The sequence below is a fragment of the Mastigoproctus giganteus genome, chromosome 10, assembly GCF_048544385.1.
Source record: "Mastigoproctus giganteus isolate SK-2022 chromosome 10, ASM4854438v1, whole genome shotgun sequence".
NCBI lineage: Eukaryota > Metazoa > Arthropoda > Arachnida > Uropygi > Thelyphonidae > Mastigoproctus > Mastigoproctus giganteus.
In genome coordinates this window covers 91,270,781-91,283,679 of record NC_143584.1, presented here as the reverse complement: position 1 = coordinate 91,283,679, position 12,899 = coordinate 91,270,781, and the positions used below count along the sequence as shown (strand labels likewise).

The following is a 12,899-nucleotide window of genomic DNA, read 5'->3' as shown; positions in this document are numbered from 1 at the left end:
TACGATGTGCAGTATGCGTCGGTCATTATGATCACGTTTGTGAATTGAATTTTAATTCTATTTAAACACGATTCTAATTAGCGAAAATAGGAGGAATGTTATCTACAGGCTATAAAAGTAAAGATATATTAAGCACAAATTTACCCTTTATTATCTGACCAATTAAATGATACAGGAAATTCGGAAGAATAATTCGTGATAATCGGAATAATTAATACATACTGTAATATGTACATACTAACTAAACTAGTTGACATTTCTGTTCAATGACATTTGTTGGTGGAGGCTGAAATTTAAAACAGTAAAAAGATAAGCAATCAATAACAAAAAAAAAAAAAACACTGCACACACAAATTGCAAGTAACACAATACGCGCAAGTGGGAACGGAATAACAAGTTACAAAGCTTTAAAAATAGGAATGAAGAGAAGATTCTGAAAATTATTTTTTTACATGATTGAAGATTCCATGGAAGTGTAAACACATTTTACCATAATAACCCACAGAATTCGAGCTGTCAGTATTATCGCAAATTCAATAAGATCGAGTTTACTATCCGTTTACGACAGATTGCACTAACAGAAAAGCCCAATAAACAGGTGACTGCTAATTGTTTTTATTGTTTTATGGTTGTGACCTCCAAAAATCCGACCAAACTACGTGGTATGGTCAGAGAAAATCTTAGGGTAATCTCCAGTGGTGCGGTCTCCTGCCCCGATTAAACGGCATTTTGTCCCAATTAAGCGAAGTAAACTCTGGCTATTTTCTCGATTGGGTTCTGTTTTTTAAGATTTGCCCCGATTAACCGGTGGCCCAAATAACCGGAATCCACTGTATATAATTACACTAAGCTAACTCACATTGTGAATTGTGAAAATAAGCTTATGCCAACGCTATGTTACAATTTCGAAAACAGCAGCGAGGCATATCTTTGACAGTACCTTTGTGCAAACTAACTTTTAAAAGGCGTCAAAGAGTCTATGTAAGAATTAATTACATAAGATACTGTATCCTGGTTGAAAATAAAACTTGTTTAATAAATTTTGTTGGTGGCCACCCACGATCAGATAACCAAACAGTAAATGAGATGATATTTTAAAATGAAAAAAAAAAAATGTGTGAATTATGAAAAGTAAATAACGTAATACATTTTAACTGCATTTAGAACAAGACTGAAAATTCACTTGCCAGTTATCTCCAGTAACTCTCGTGTAGTGAGTTGGAAAGTGGATTTCTGAAGCCCTGCTTATATATATGTTTTTTTCTCTTGAGAAAAAGCTACATTTGTACAGTGTTGCAGTATTTTTGTATTTCTATAACACAACTTATACCAAAATCCAGAAAGTTGTCAGATTTTGGAGGTTAAATGTACATATGTGCCATATAAGTTATTCACATATTACTGATAATTACAGCCATCTAGAGAATAAATGAAAATTTGCAAAAAGTATTCCACCTGAATTAAGCAGTCTTTTAGGTAGGGGGCCTTATTCAGTCTCTTGTCAACTTCTGACATGTCTGGTAGTTGCATGCCATTAAGTGTGAACTATTTTATGAGTTGAAGAATGAGTGACATTTTGTTATACACTATTATGTTCAACATGGTATAAGTGATACAGAAACTGTGAAAAAAAAGTCACAGGTTTATGGAGACAAGTCTTTGAAGAACACTACAATTTTCAAGTGGCACAGTCACACTGAAGAAGGTTGAGAAGTCACAGAAGGTGACTTCTTTTCTGGCTGAAGACATCCACCATTTCTGAGAGAATCATACTCTCTGCTAATCAGCAGTGTACAAACTATTGTTAGAAAGCAACTTAAAATGCTGTGATGTGTGCTCACTGGATTCCACACCATTTGACACCTAATTAGGAACAAAACTGCATAACAGTGTGCAGCAACACAACATGTACAGTATGTAACTTAAATTACAGCTCACAAATTTGTTCACACTTGCAGCACTTAACTCAAGGCCACTTTGCAACTACCAGATAACATATAAAAACTGTGTCAGCGTATTCTTGGACATACAATCTCATGCCACAAGCCATCAGCAAATTTTACATGAGTGGTTGGTTGTATGGTGGTGCTGCCATTCCACAACTTAAATGATCAGCCTTTGTAGATAGATGGCTATCTTTGAGTTATCCTGCATTCTTCAGGATCATGATCTGCCCCTCCACACTCTTATCAATTTGATGATATGGTGGGAGTGATTGCCTTGATAACCTGTGTGGATGAGCTGTTGCTCATGTAGTGCATTATATACGTAGTGTAGGTTAGTAATGATGATGCCTTGATAACCTAGGTGTCCAACAAAATGTTTTCTCCAATTATGGCATGCAGTACCTTTCTGACTGATGCTCCCAAGTTGTCTAGCATATCTGTAGGCTTTCCTGAGCACAAGAGTGAACTGGAGACTTATGCCCCACTTTTGTTTCTATCTGAGTGAGAACTATGACTGAAATTCTTAATATGATTAATATTGATAGTTGTAAGTTGGGGATTGCTTGGTGTGAGCTCACACTGAGGATCTCCACAGAGATTATGGGCATCCATCACAACATACACTTCACAATTAAATTGGAAAAAATAATTCCCTTCCATTTTTGATGTGTAAAGAATGAGAGACCCCACCTTCGGCACATGGATTTTCAGGAAACTTACTTACATGGCAGTAGGTTGCCTTTAAATGCATGTGCTGAAGAAAGTAACCTTCCATAAGTCTGAGCCTGTATTTGTAATTGTATGATCCTACCTTGGGTAAATTAGGGAGAAAAAAATCTTGCATAATCACAGAGAGTGCTCCATATGCTCAATACTTTCCTTACAGTCTACCAAAATATCACAACAAGTACACCGTATTATCAAGTGGATTCAAACAATATAACTCTTTACTTACCCACGTCACTGTAGATTCTTTCTTCAATCAGTGCACTACTGTAGGGTTCCAGCCTTTCTGCTTATTATATATACTGATAGCTTGAGATATCTATGGGGGAAAAAAGTTGTCGGAACAATGAAAATCTATTAAGTGGGAGGGGAGTTGTTATATGTGGACAGACAAACAGCTTTAATTAATAGACTTTATGAATTGATGCAAAATATATATATATATATAGTTTAATTTTATTGGTGTGTAATTCAATAAATTGCTTTTATTTATTTATAGATCTTGTGAACTTGGATCTGAAATCCACCCTTCGAGTACTTTACAATCTTTTTACAAAATATAAAGGCATCAGCTGAGTAGTTATAGAGCCACTTGTCTTCTTCTTCTCAGTCAAAAAACCGAATGCAGCAGTGTTATGTAATTAATAATCAAATTGAGCATGAGATAAACTACTAACACAGAGGATTTTATTTTGTGTAGAGTTCCCAGGACAGAATATTTTACTATGCCATTGGACATTTACATTAATATGGACTTATGAAGGACACAACTGTTGATGCTTAATACTTGTTAATATTTATTTAATGTGCAAGTTTAATGTTTTGAAACATTTAAAAATGTTGAAGTTTTTATCTTTATAAAAAAATGTCTTATACCATAAGTGATGTTTTTGTTTCTTTCCTGCATGAAAAAACATAGGATCACAAAATTTACGAAACAGAAAAAAAATTACATTTTCACTAGATAGAATAAAACCCACAGGCCTTATGGCCAAGATGTCTTTCAGTTTACTAAATTAACATAGCTATGTCATTATGTTAGCAGGGGGTTTCAGCTTTGCAACTGACTGAAAAGTTTCAGTCATAGGGGCTAGGTATGGACATACCTAGCCTCTGACCGAAAATTGACTGTTTATCATGGCACCATGATAACAGTCAAAATTAAATTTTCTGAAAAGAACTTCACAGGGGGCGAAAACTCACTATTATCACCCCACGCGATTCACATTTTACTAAAGCACATTTCTGGAGGTTACTACCATAAAACAAAAACAATTTGCACTTCCGGTTTATTGGGTTTTTATGTTATTATGGTGAAATGTGTGTGCCCTTTACTGAAATCTTCAAGGTTATTAAAAAATATATAAATAACGTAATGTAAGTCCGAAGCTACATAAGTCGGTGACTTGCTGTATCGAAAAATGTTCAGCAACCTACGTAAAAAGTATGGCGATAGATAAAAAACTTGCCATGTACTACTTGCATGTCCAATACAATGCTTCCCTTTACTTTTTACAATGTCGCGTATGGTTTGCTCACCAACATTATAATGGTTCTTTTGAGATTTAACGGACGCACCATTTTCAAACTTTTGAATAATTTCATGTTTTTGTTTAATTGAAAGCACACCTCTTGCATTTGCCCATCATTTTTGCGATTTCTAAACAAAAAAAAAAAAAAAAACTAAGCATTGGTCTCTTTTTTTTTTTTTTTTTTTTTTTGTTAAGCTGCAGGGGTTGCAAGATAATAGGTACACTAATCTCCCAATGACGACTTAACGCCACTTATTTACAACTTGCAAAACATCTGTTTATACCTTTATATTTATCACTTGAATTTTATATAAAATTTCTGGTTGAATTTTTTTTTTTATTTGGAGTCTTGAGGTTGCCCCAGTTAATCTGCTTCCCAGTAAATTGAGAGTCTGCTGTATATCAAAAACAGAAAATACTGTATAACCACAGTTAGAGAATATTAATGGATAAAAGTACACAAGAGGATTTTATTTCATTTACAAATTTAAAAAATAGCAAAAATTTTAAAGTGGCATTTGTTAGATGTCATACTAGCAGTGAATGGTTAAACAGGCGTGATGACATCACGTTATGTGATGACTGTGATGACATCACGTTATCTCCTATGCCTATAGATTTTGGTTTGTGACCTACATAAGAGAGTGCTCTATATGCTCGATACTTTCCTTACAGTCTACCAAAATATCACAACAAACTTTTAAAACAAAAAGTTGAAATAATTGAATTAAAAAATAGACAATGGTTCTTAATACAGATTTTACTGTAACACACCATGGCACAAGAACCAAAAAAAAAAAAAACTGTAGGGGAGGGGGGGGGATGACTTATTACAATGAATATATTTTCCCTGGATGTTTCTTATCCTAATCCCAATCACATACAATTAAGCTTGAATTTTCCAAGCAGAGTTGACTTATATGCCAGAATATAGAGCATATTAGCACAGATTTAAAAACAGGCCATATTCCTCAATTTCTTCTATAGCCAAATTAATGACATATAGCTAACCAATAAATATGTTGCATTTCAGAGGAAGAGTTTTTCAAAAAATACATACTTTCAACCTGGGAAGCATGTATTTTCTGAATGGAATCTGGAGAAGCGGCTTTTTGTTCCAGTGAGTTCAAATCTCTAGGGACTCTAACCCACTGGAACAAAAAGCTATTTCAAATTCCCAGGATTCAAACCCAGTGGAGCAAAATCTGGAAGAATTTCTAGCTAGCCCTCTTCAGTCAACCTGCCTTCGCAGTATATATGTCAATCAAGAGAGGGATGACGTTAAGCGAGTTATTCACTCTTCAACACTGAACCCCAAACCACTCAATTAGCCAATCTCAGGTGGAAGGAGTGAGAATTCTCCATCAATTAATCCAGGTTTTATTGGGTTCACTGGCCAATTTGTCCAGATGACATGCAAATTGGCCTATGGCTCTACAGGCATACACAAATAACAAAGCAACATTTACAAGACAAGCTTTCAAATTCAAATTATTCTTTTTAACCAATGCATTAAATGTAATAATTTGAATCATATAATGGTGGTTCTGAGTTTTAGTATTGGGGTCTGTTATCCTAATCCCAATTGGTCTGCTTTCAGTAGGTTTTGTATGAAATTTTATTGCCAAATTGGATGACACAGAATACTTTGTAGCTACATATTAGCATGATAAAACTTTTCACCGTATATGTAGTGGAGGGTCAGCTGCTTCAGTATATAGTTCAAAAGGCTCTTATGACTGTTCAAAGAACACCATTACAAACAGGAGCTAATAATTAATCATCTTAGTGTAGAGTGCTTTAGTGAATCATATAATGGAGCTCCATAATCCATTTATAGATCTTACAATTGCTATTAATATGTGGAGTAATGTGTTTTTGGCCAATTTATGGCAGAGAATGTTCAAAGGATGTTGAGTTTATATGTTTGAAATATTTATACATGTTATTAAAACTTAACTTTTAGTACCAATTCCAGGAAAGAAAAAAGGTATGATACTCCATATTGGGTAATAATTTAAAATAATGGATGGTTCTAGATGGAAAGCAAAGAATTTACAAAAGTGGGTTGCAGACTATTTGTACTCAGCTATCAGCTATTTGATGTTCAGTTTTATCCACTGATCTTTTGTTATTTGTAGATATGTTGTTCAATTATATTCATACTTGGTGACTGACAGGGTATTGAAAAATCATCTTCATGCATATATGTCATTCAAGAAGAGAGGGATGATGTTAAGTGAGTTGTTCACTCTCCAACACTGAACAGAACTCCAAACCACTCAATTTAATTAATTAAATATAATTATAAAAAATTAATAAAACTTACACCTCTAATTTTTTAGTTCCTTTCATAAATGCAAAACTAACTTAATATATTCTTAGACAATGTATTTGAGTAAATAAATTTGATTTTTTCAGAGTGCTAGTGAGATTTTTTGTAAAACATTACTCTTAGGGCATATTAGGAACATATGCACCCAATTTTGCTTGTTAAGGGTGGTTTTTTTTTTAAGTAAGAAGAAAATATCTTTAAGTATAGTTGTTGGCATCCTGCTCAGGAGAGTGGAACAAATGCACAGTGTCTGACTAATTGTAGTTGTACTGTAAGATTAGTTTAAAACAAGGTGGAAACAGTGAGAGTTGTTGCTTCCATTCTGATTTTTCAATAAATGAACAATGAGTATATATCAATTATCAGAGTAGCCCAGTGATTAAGGCACTTCCCTTTAAGTTCAGAGACCCGAGTTCAAATCCCACCAGGTTATTTTTTCAGATATAAGGGTTACAGAATTGGAATTTTGGGAGTACAATGTGTACAGAAAGGATAAACAGGACAGGAAGAGAGGAGGGGTTATGCTGTTAGTTAAGAAACACAAAATCTAAGGAAGTGCATTCAACTGATGTTGGTGAACAATGCAATGTTGAGTCTCTTTGGTGTGACATAGCACTGGGAAAGCAAAAAAAGGGTAGGAGTTTGTTACAGACCTAATGACGCTGATGAGTACAATGAACAATTGTACAGAGAAATAGCGGGACAGTAAATCAGAGTGTTTTATAATGGGGGATTTTAACTTCGCAGATATAAACTGGAACTTGCGGTTAGTCACTCACACACTACCAAAGCTTTTGTGGATTTATTGGATGATTGTTTTCTGCAGCAGCATATTAGAGAGGCAACAAGAGGAAGTAACACTCAATCTGATTATCAGCAGTGATTCATGCATTAATAATTTAAAAACAATTGTTTGTTTGTTTTAGAGTTTTATGGCGCATTAGCATCTAAGGCTATAATGCGCCGATTTAAAGACAAAGGAACCACTAGGTGGCAGTGATCACAGTTTTCTGATGTGGGATTTATTTAAATATGTAACTAGCATCGGAGGTAAAGGGAAGGGTTTTTGCTGAGGTTGTTACCAACAGCAAATTTAAAATGGGAAACATTCAGGGAAGTGATTTTGGAAACTAGGCTTTTTATTCTAATTAAAAAATACTGTTCTAGATTTAGGCACAAATGGATATCGGATGAACTAATGATACTCGTGGCAGAGAATAAAAACGCATGGGATGCACAAATTGTCAGGCGACACAGAAGCCTATGGTAGATACAAAATAGTCTGTAATCCTGTCACAGAGGATTAGGCAAGCAAAGGCAAATTATGAGAAATCTTTAGCAAAGGATGCAAAGACTTCTTTACTTATATAAACTCTAAAAGGAAGGGGATGAATCAGATTGGTCCACTTGATATCAATGGTTTGACTGTAGATGATCATTCTCAGATAGCTGCCAAAATAAATGAGTATATAATAGTAGTAGTAGTAGTGGCATGTGATGCAAGAAAGCAAATGTATGAGCTTATGCAGCATCAGCCAAAAAAAAAAAAAAAACACACCATTCCCTCCAAATGCCTGTCCAGTTCCTCCTTAAATTTATTCAACCTATCAACTTCCACGACAGATGGAAGTTTGTTCCAGCAATTAACCACCCGCTGGCTAAAGGAAAATTTCCGCACATCTATTCTACATCTGTCTTTTCTTAATTTGAATTTATGCCCCCTTAGATTCGTAATCTGAATAAGTGGAAGGATCCCATCAGAATTCAGCGTGCTCAACCCATTCAAGGCCTTATATACCTCAATCAGATCACCGCGCAGGTGCCTAGTCTCCAGCCACTGCAATTTGCAGAACTTAAGCCTCTCTTGGTAAGAGGATCCCTTCATTCCCCTCACCAATCTCGTTGCCCTTCTCTGTACACGCTCAACCAAATCTACATCCTTCCTAAAATGAGGCCTCCAGACCTGTACGCAGTACTCAAGCCGTGGCCTGACCATTGCCTTATACAGAGGGATAATCACCTCCTTTTCCCTGCTAGCAAAATTCCTATATATCATTGACAAAACCCCATGACCTGCCCTGGCAGCCTTTCTGCATTGCTCAGAAAACTTCATATCTGCCTGCATAATTACTCCCAGGTCTTTTTCATTTTCTACCACCTTAAGTGTAGTACCACACAGTTGATATGCCAGATGTTTATCAAACTCTAACAGGGTGCTTAATGATTTTGTAATAACAGAGCAAAGTAGAGGAGAAATTATTCAAGTTAAACATAAGAAAGGCACCTGGGGTTGGTGGGATCTATCCAGTTATAATAAAGGAGGCAGCAAAGGAACTGAGTAAACCCTTAGCCATAATTATGAGAGCATCCTTTGACTCAGAAAGTCTCCACGGACTGGAGATGTGCAAATGTATCTCCAATTCACAACGGGAGATCAAAGGGTGACAAGTAATTACAGACCTGTTAGTTTGACTTCTGTTCCACAGAAAATAATGAAGTCACTGGTTAAAGAAACATTGCAGGATAACCTAGACAAGGCAGCAGTAATAATTCAGACAGCGTGGGTTTAAGAGGAATTTTATTAGATACCAATCTGTATAAAAGGATGGTTGAGTGGGAGAAGACAGAGAGTGGTAATCAATATATACCACTTTACGTGGACTAATGGTATTAGTGGTGTCCCTCAGGGTTTGGTGTTGGGCCCATTGTTATTTTGTATATTTATCAATGATACTGATGAAGGTATATCAAGCTTAATATCAAAGTTTACAAATGATACCAAGCTTCGCAGGGTTGTTAATGACAGTAAATAATGACGCTGCAACAGATCTGGAAAAGTTGGTCAGATGGGCTGAGAAGTGGCAACTGAAGTTTGACACTGCATTTTTTTTTTTTTTTTTTTTTTTTTATGTGAACCCCAAACACGAGAGGTATTAGAACCTATAGTACTTAGTACCGTGCTTGGGTTGGAGGTTGAGAAGACGAAAGAAGATATTTGTTGACATTGGACTTGAACTTCTGTAGATTGTAATTTTCAGGAAATACGTATGAAGGAAGGTTGTTCCAGAAAACGGCAGTTGAATGAATAAATGAGGAAGATGAAAAGTTGGTTCTGTGGGTTTGAAGTTGGACAGTAAATGGATGTTGGCTGGTGGCGGCACGTGTTCGGACTGTTTTGAAAGAGAGAGCGGGAATTATAGAAGCCAATTCAGAAGAACAGTGTCCATGGAAGTATCTGTAGAAGAGGCATGCAGCAGAAACAGTACGTCTATGAGAAAGCGAGTGGAGAGACTGTTAGAGATGAATCATTAATTAACCTAACTGCCCTCTTCTGAATGGAATCAAGAAGCCTGAGAGAGGTTTTGGGGGACACCACCGCAGATGTGGGAACAATATTCCATGGCAGGGACGATTTGCGATTTATACAGAGTGAGCAACTGTTTGGAAGAAAAGTAACGCCGAGAGCGAAAGAGAAAACCAAGTTTTTTTTAGATGCAGAGGAAGAAATATTTGTAATGTGCTTGTGCCAAGAGAGATTAGAAGTCAGGGTAATCCCCAAAAGAGATATATCATTTTGCCTAGAAATCGGAGTGTCACTAAAGATAAGCATAGGAGCAAAAGAATCCTTTTTGCGAGCTATAAGACAAGACTGAGTTTTAGAAGGGTTGAAATCAACTAAGTTGTCTTTGCCCCACTGGAGAATTACCCGAAGATTGGCATTTAAGGAATTGGTAGCAGATTTTTGAGAAGTTGAAGGTGATTGAGCAGGACAAGGTTTCTCAAAATGGAAAGTGGAATGCAATGTGCTATCATCGGAAAAACTATGGATAGGATTTCCAGTCAATGGAAGAAGGTCATTAATATACAAGAGGAAAAGAGTGGGGGAAAGAACTGAACCTTGGGGGACACCAGCATTAGTGGAGAAGTTAGAAGACAGAGAGCCATCTACCATCACCCTCAGTGAGCGATCAGAGAGAAAACTGGATAACCAATTACTAAAAACAGTTGGCAAACCATAAGATAGAAGCTTGTTTAGAAGACCTTTACGCCAAACACGATCAAAAGCATTTGAGATGTCAAGAGCAACTACTTGTGTTTCACCGAACTTTTCCATTGAATTAGTATATAAATGGGTAACATAAGCCAGAATATCACCAGTGGATTGACACTGACGGAATCCATACTGGCGATCGTTGATCAGACGGAAGGTTTCTAGGTAGTTTAAGAGTTGGCGGTTAATTGATTTCTCCATTACTTTAGAAAGAGTAGAAGTAATTGCAATGGGACGATAATTGGATGGGAGGGATTTGTCACCCTTTTTAGGAACTGGCTGGATATGAGCAAATTTCCAAGCAGAAGGAAAAACACCTTTGGAATAAGAAAGTGAAAAAAGGCGGCAAAGAATAGGAGTAAGTTCAGGAGCACAGATTTTGAGAACAAGTGGAGAAATACCATCAGGACCTGGAGCTTTCTTAGCATCAAGATTCATCAAAATCCTTCTGATATCCTTTTGACGGAAGACCACAGGAGGCATTGAATGGACCGTGTTGGGAATGGTGGGAGGTGTTTTACCAAGTTCATTAATACATGAGCTGGAAGAAAAATGGGATGCTAGCAGGTCAGCTTTATCGTTGGCTGAAGTGACAACAGAACCATCTGGTTTGGACAGAGGTGGAAGCAGAGATGGGCAAAAGTTGCGGCCAATAGCTTTGGCAAGAGACCAGAATGCTCGGCTACCATTAGGGCAAGAAGCAAGTTTTCTACTCTTAACCTGTTCAAACTCTAGTTTGGACTGATTAATAACTGCTTTACAATTGTTGCGAGCTTTGGTGTAGGCAGAAAATGAAACTGAAGAATTAGAAACAAGCCAATTACGATATGCAACATTCTTCTCTTGAACAGCCTTAGCACATTTATTGGAAAACCAAGGTTTAGATAAAAGACGAGATTTTAAAGTGGAGTGTGGGATAAAGGATTCCATTCCTGCAAGAATAATTTCACTGACACGATCTGAGCAAACGTTGACATCAGGAGTTTTGAAACAGTAATCCGACCAAGGAAAAGAAGAAAAGAAGTCTCGCAGGTCATCCCATTTTGCATTCTTGTAATGCCAAACAACACGAGGTTGGGAATAGCCATGAGATAAAGGTTCCATTGGAGAAGAGACAATCACCAAGTTGTGATCTGAAGTGCCTAAAGGACCTCTCACTTCGACCGTGTACTTAGAAGGGTTGTTTGTGAGAAAAAGATCAAGCGTATTGGCTGTATGATTAGGATTGTCCGGTATTCTTGTAGGTAAATGAACAATCTGTGCTAGGTCATTAGTAATTGCAAAAGCCTCAGCATCTCGACCTGCTGGGTCGGTGTGACTAGAAAACGGAAGCCAGCTGGAGTTGTGAACATTAAAATCACCAAGGAAAATTACCTCACTGTTAGGAAAGTTGGACTGGAGAAAGTCAAGTTGCAACGAGAGAAAGTCAAAGAGCTCCAAGTGATTAGTGGAGTTGGGAGAACGGTAGAGACAACAGATGAATTTGACACAATGAAGTAGAGAGATTTTAAGCCAGAGAAGATCAAAGAGAGGAGATTCCAAATTGCCAAGTCTCTGACAGGGAATATCAGAACGGACATATGCACAAGTACCACCTTTGAGGCGAAAGGAATCATACAGCGAATAATTTGGGCATCTGAGATGAACAGTAGTTGAATCAACCGGTAACTGAGATTCTGTCAGAAAAAGTACATGGGGTTTGGCAGACTGCAAGTGGAAATGGACATCGTTGAGATTAGAATTGAGACCACGTATATTTGTGAAATGAATTAGGAAATCCTTGGGAGGTTTAGATCTTTTCGCAGATAAGCTTGTTCTATTAGTTTGACAATTCATGGTGTATTCAATAGTAAGAAAAAGTGGGTGGGACAAGCTGTATGAAGTAATGAAATTTTTGGATGTGGCGTACATGTGGGAAGAATATACCCAGATCCTTGACATAACGTGGCCTCGACAATGCTCCCCACATACACACTACTCGGACTCCCTCCAGTCACTATCTGGCAGAGTAGAGGTAGCAAGATTATACACTAGCTGATCCGGAAGCCTCCTAGAGAGTTACCAATAGGTTCGGTCCGGTGTACTAACTAGCGGCCGGCCTGCGAAAACCGTTTTAGAGCTGTACCCTCGAAATGTAAGGAATATTGGATCTCGCCACAACGTTCATCATAACCTCAAAAGTCATCAATCATACTGCATGATGGAAGAGATAGGGAAGGGTTGACCGGAACTTAGCTCTAGAGACTAAACATGGGTTCCACCACTTCAAGCCTCCAATAAGCAAAGTGGTGGTATTTCACCGGATGATG

General features: G+C 37.1%; 1 protein-coding gene across 2 annotated transcripts in view; it reads left to right on the top strand.

Moving 5' to 3' along the window:
• Positions 1-3,553, top strand: part of parvin (beta-parvin) — a 130,826-nt gene extending 127,273 nt beyond the window's left edge. For both annotated transcript variants that reach the window (XM_090382486.1, XM_090382487.1), the window contains one exon: positions 3,172-3,553. In XM_090382486.1, coding sequence (XP_090238612.1) covers positions 3,172-3,248 — 77 coding nt within the window. In that variant the 3' untranslated portion in view covers positions 3,249-3,553. The remainder of the gene's footprint in view (positions 1-3,171) is intronic.
• The last annotated feature ends 9,346 nt before the right edge of the window (positions 3,554-12,899 follow it).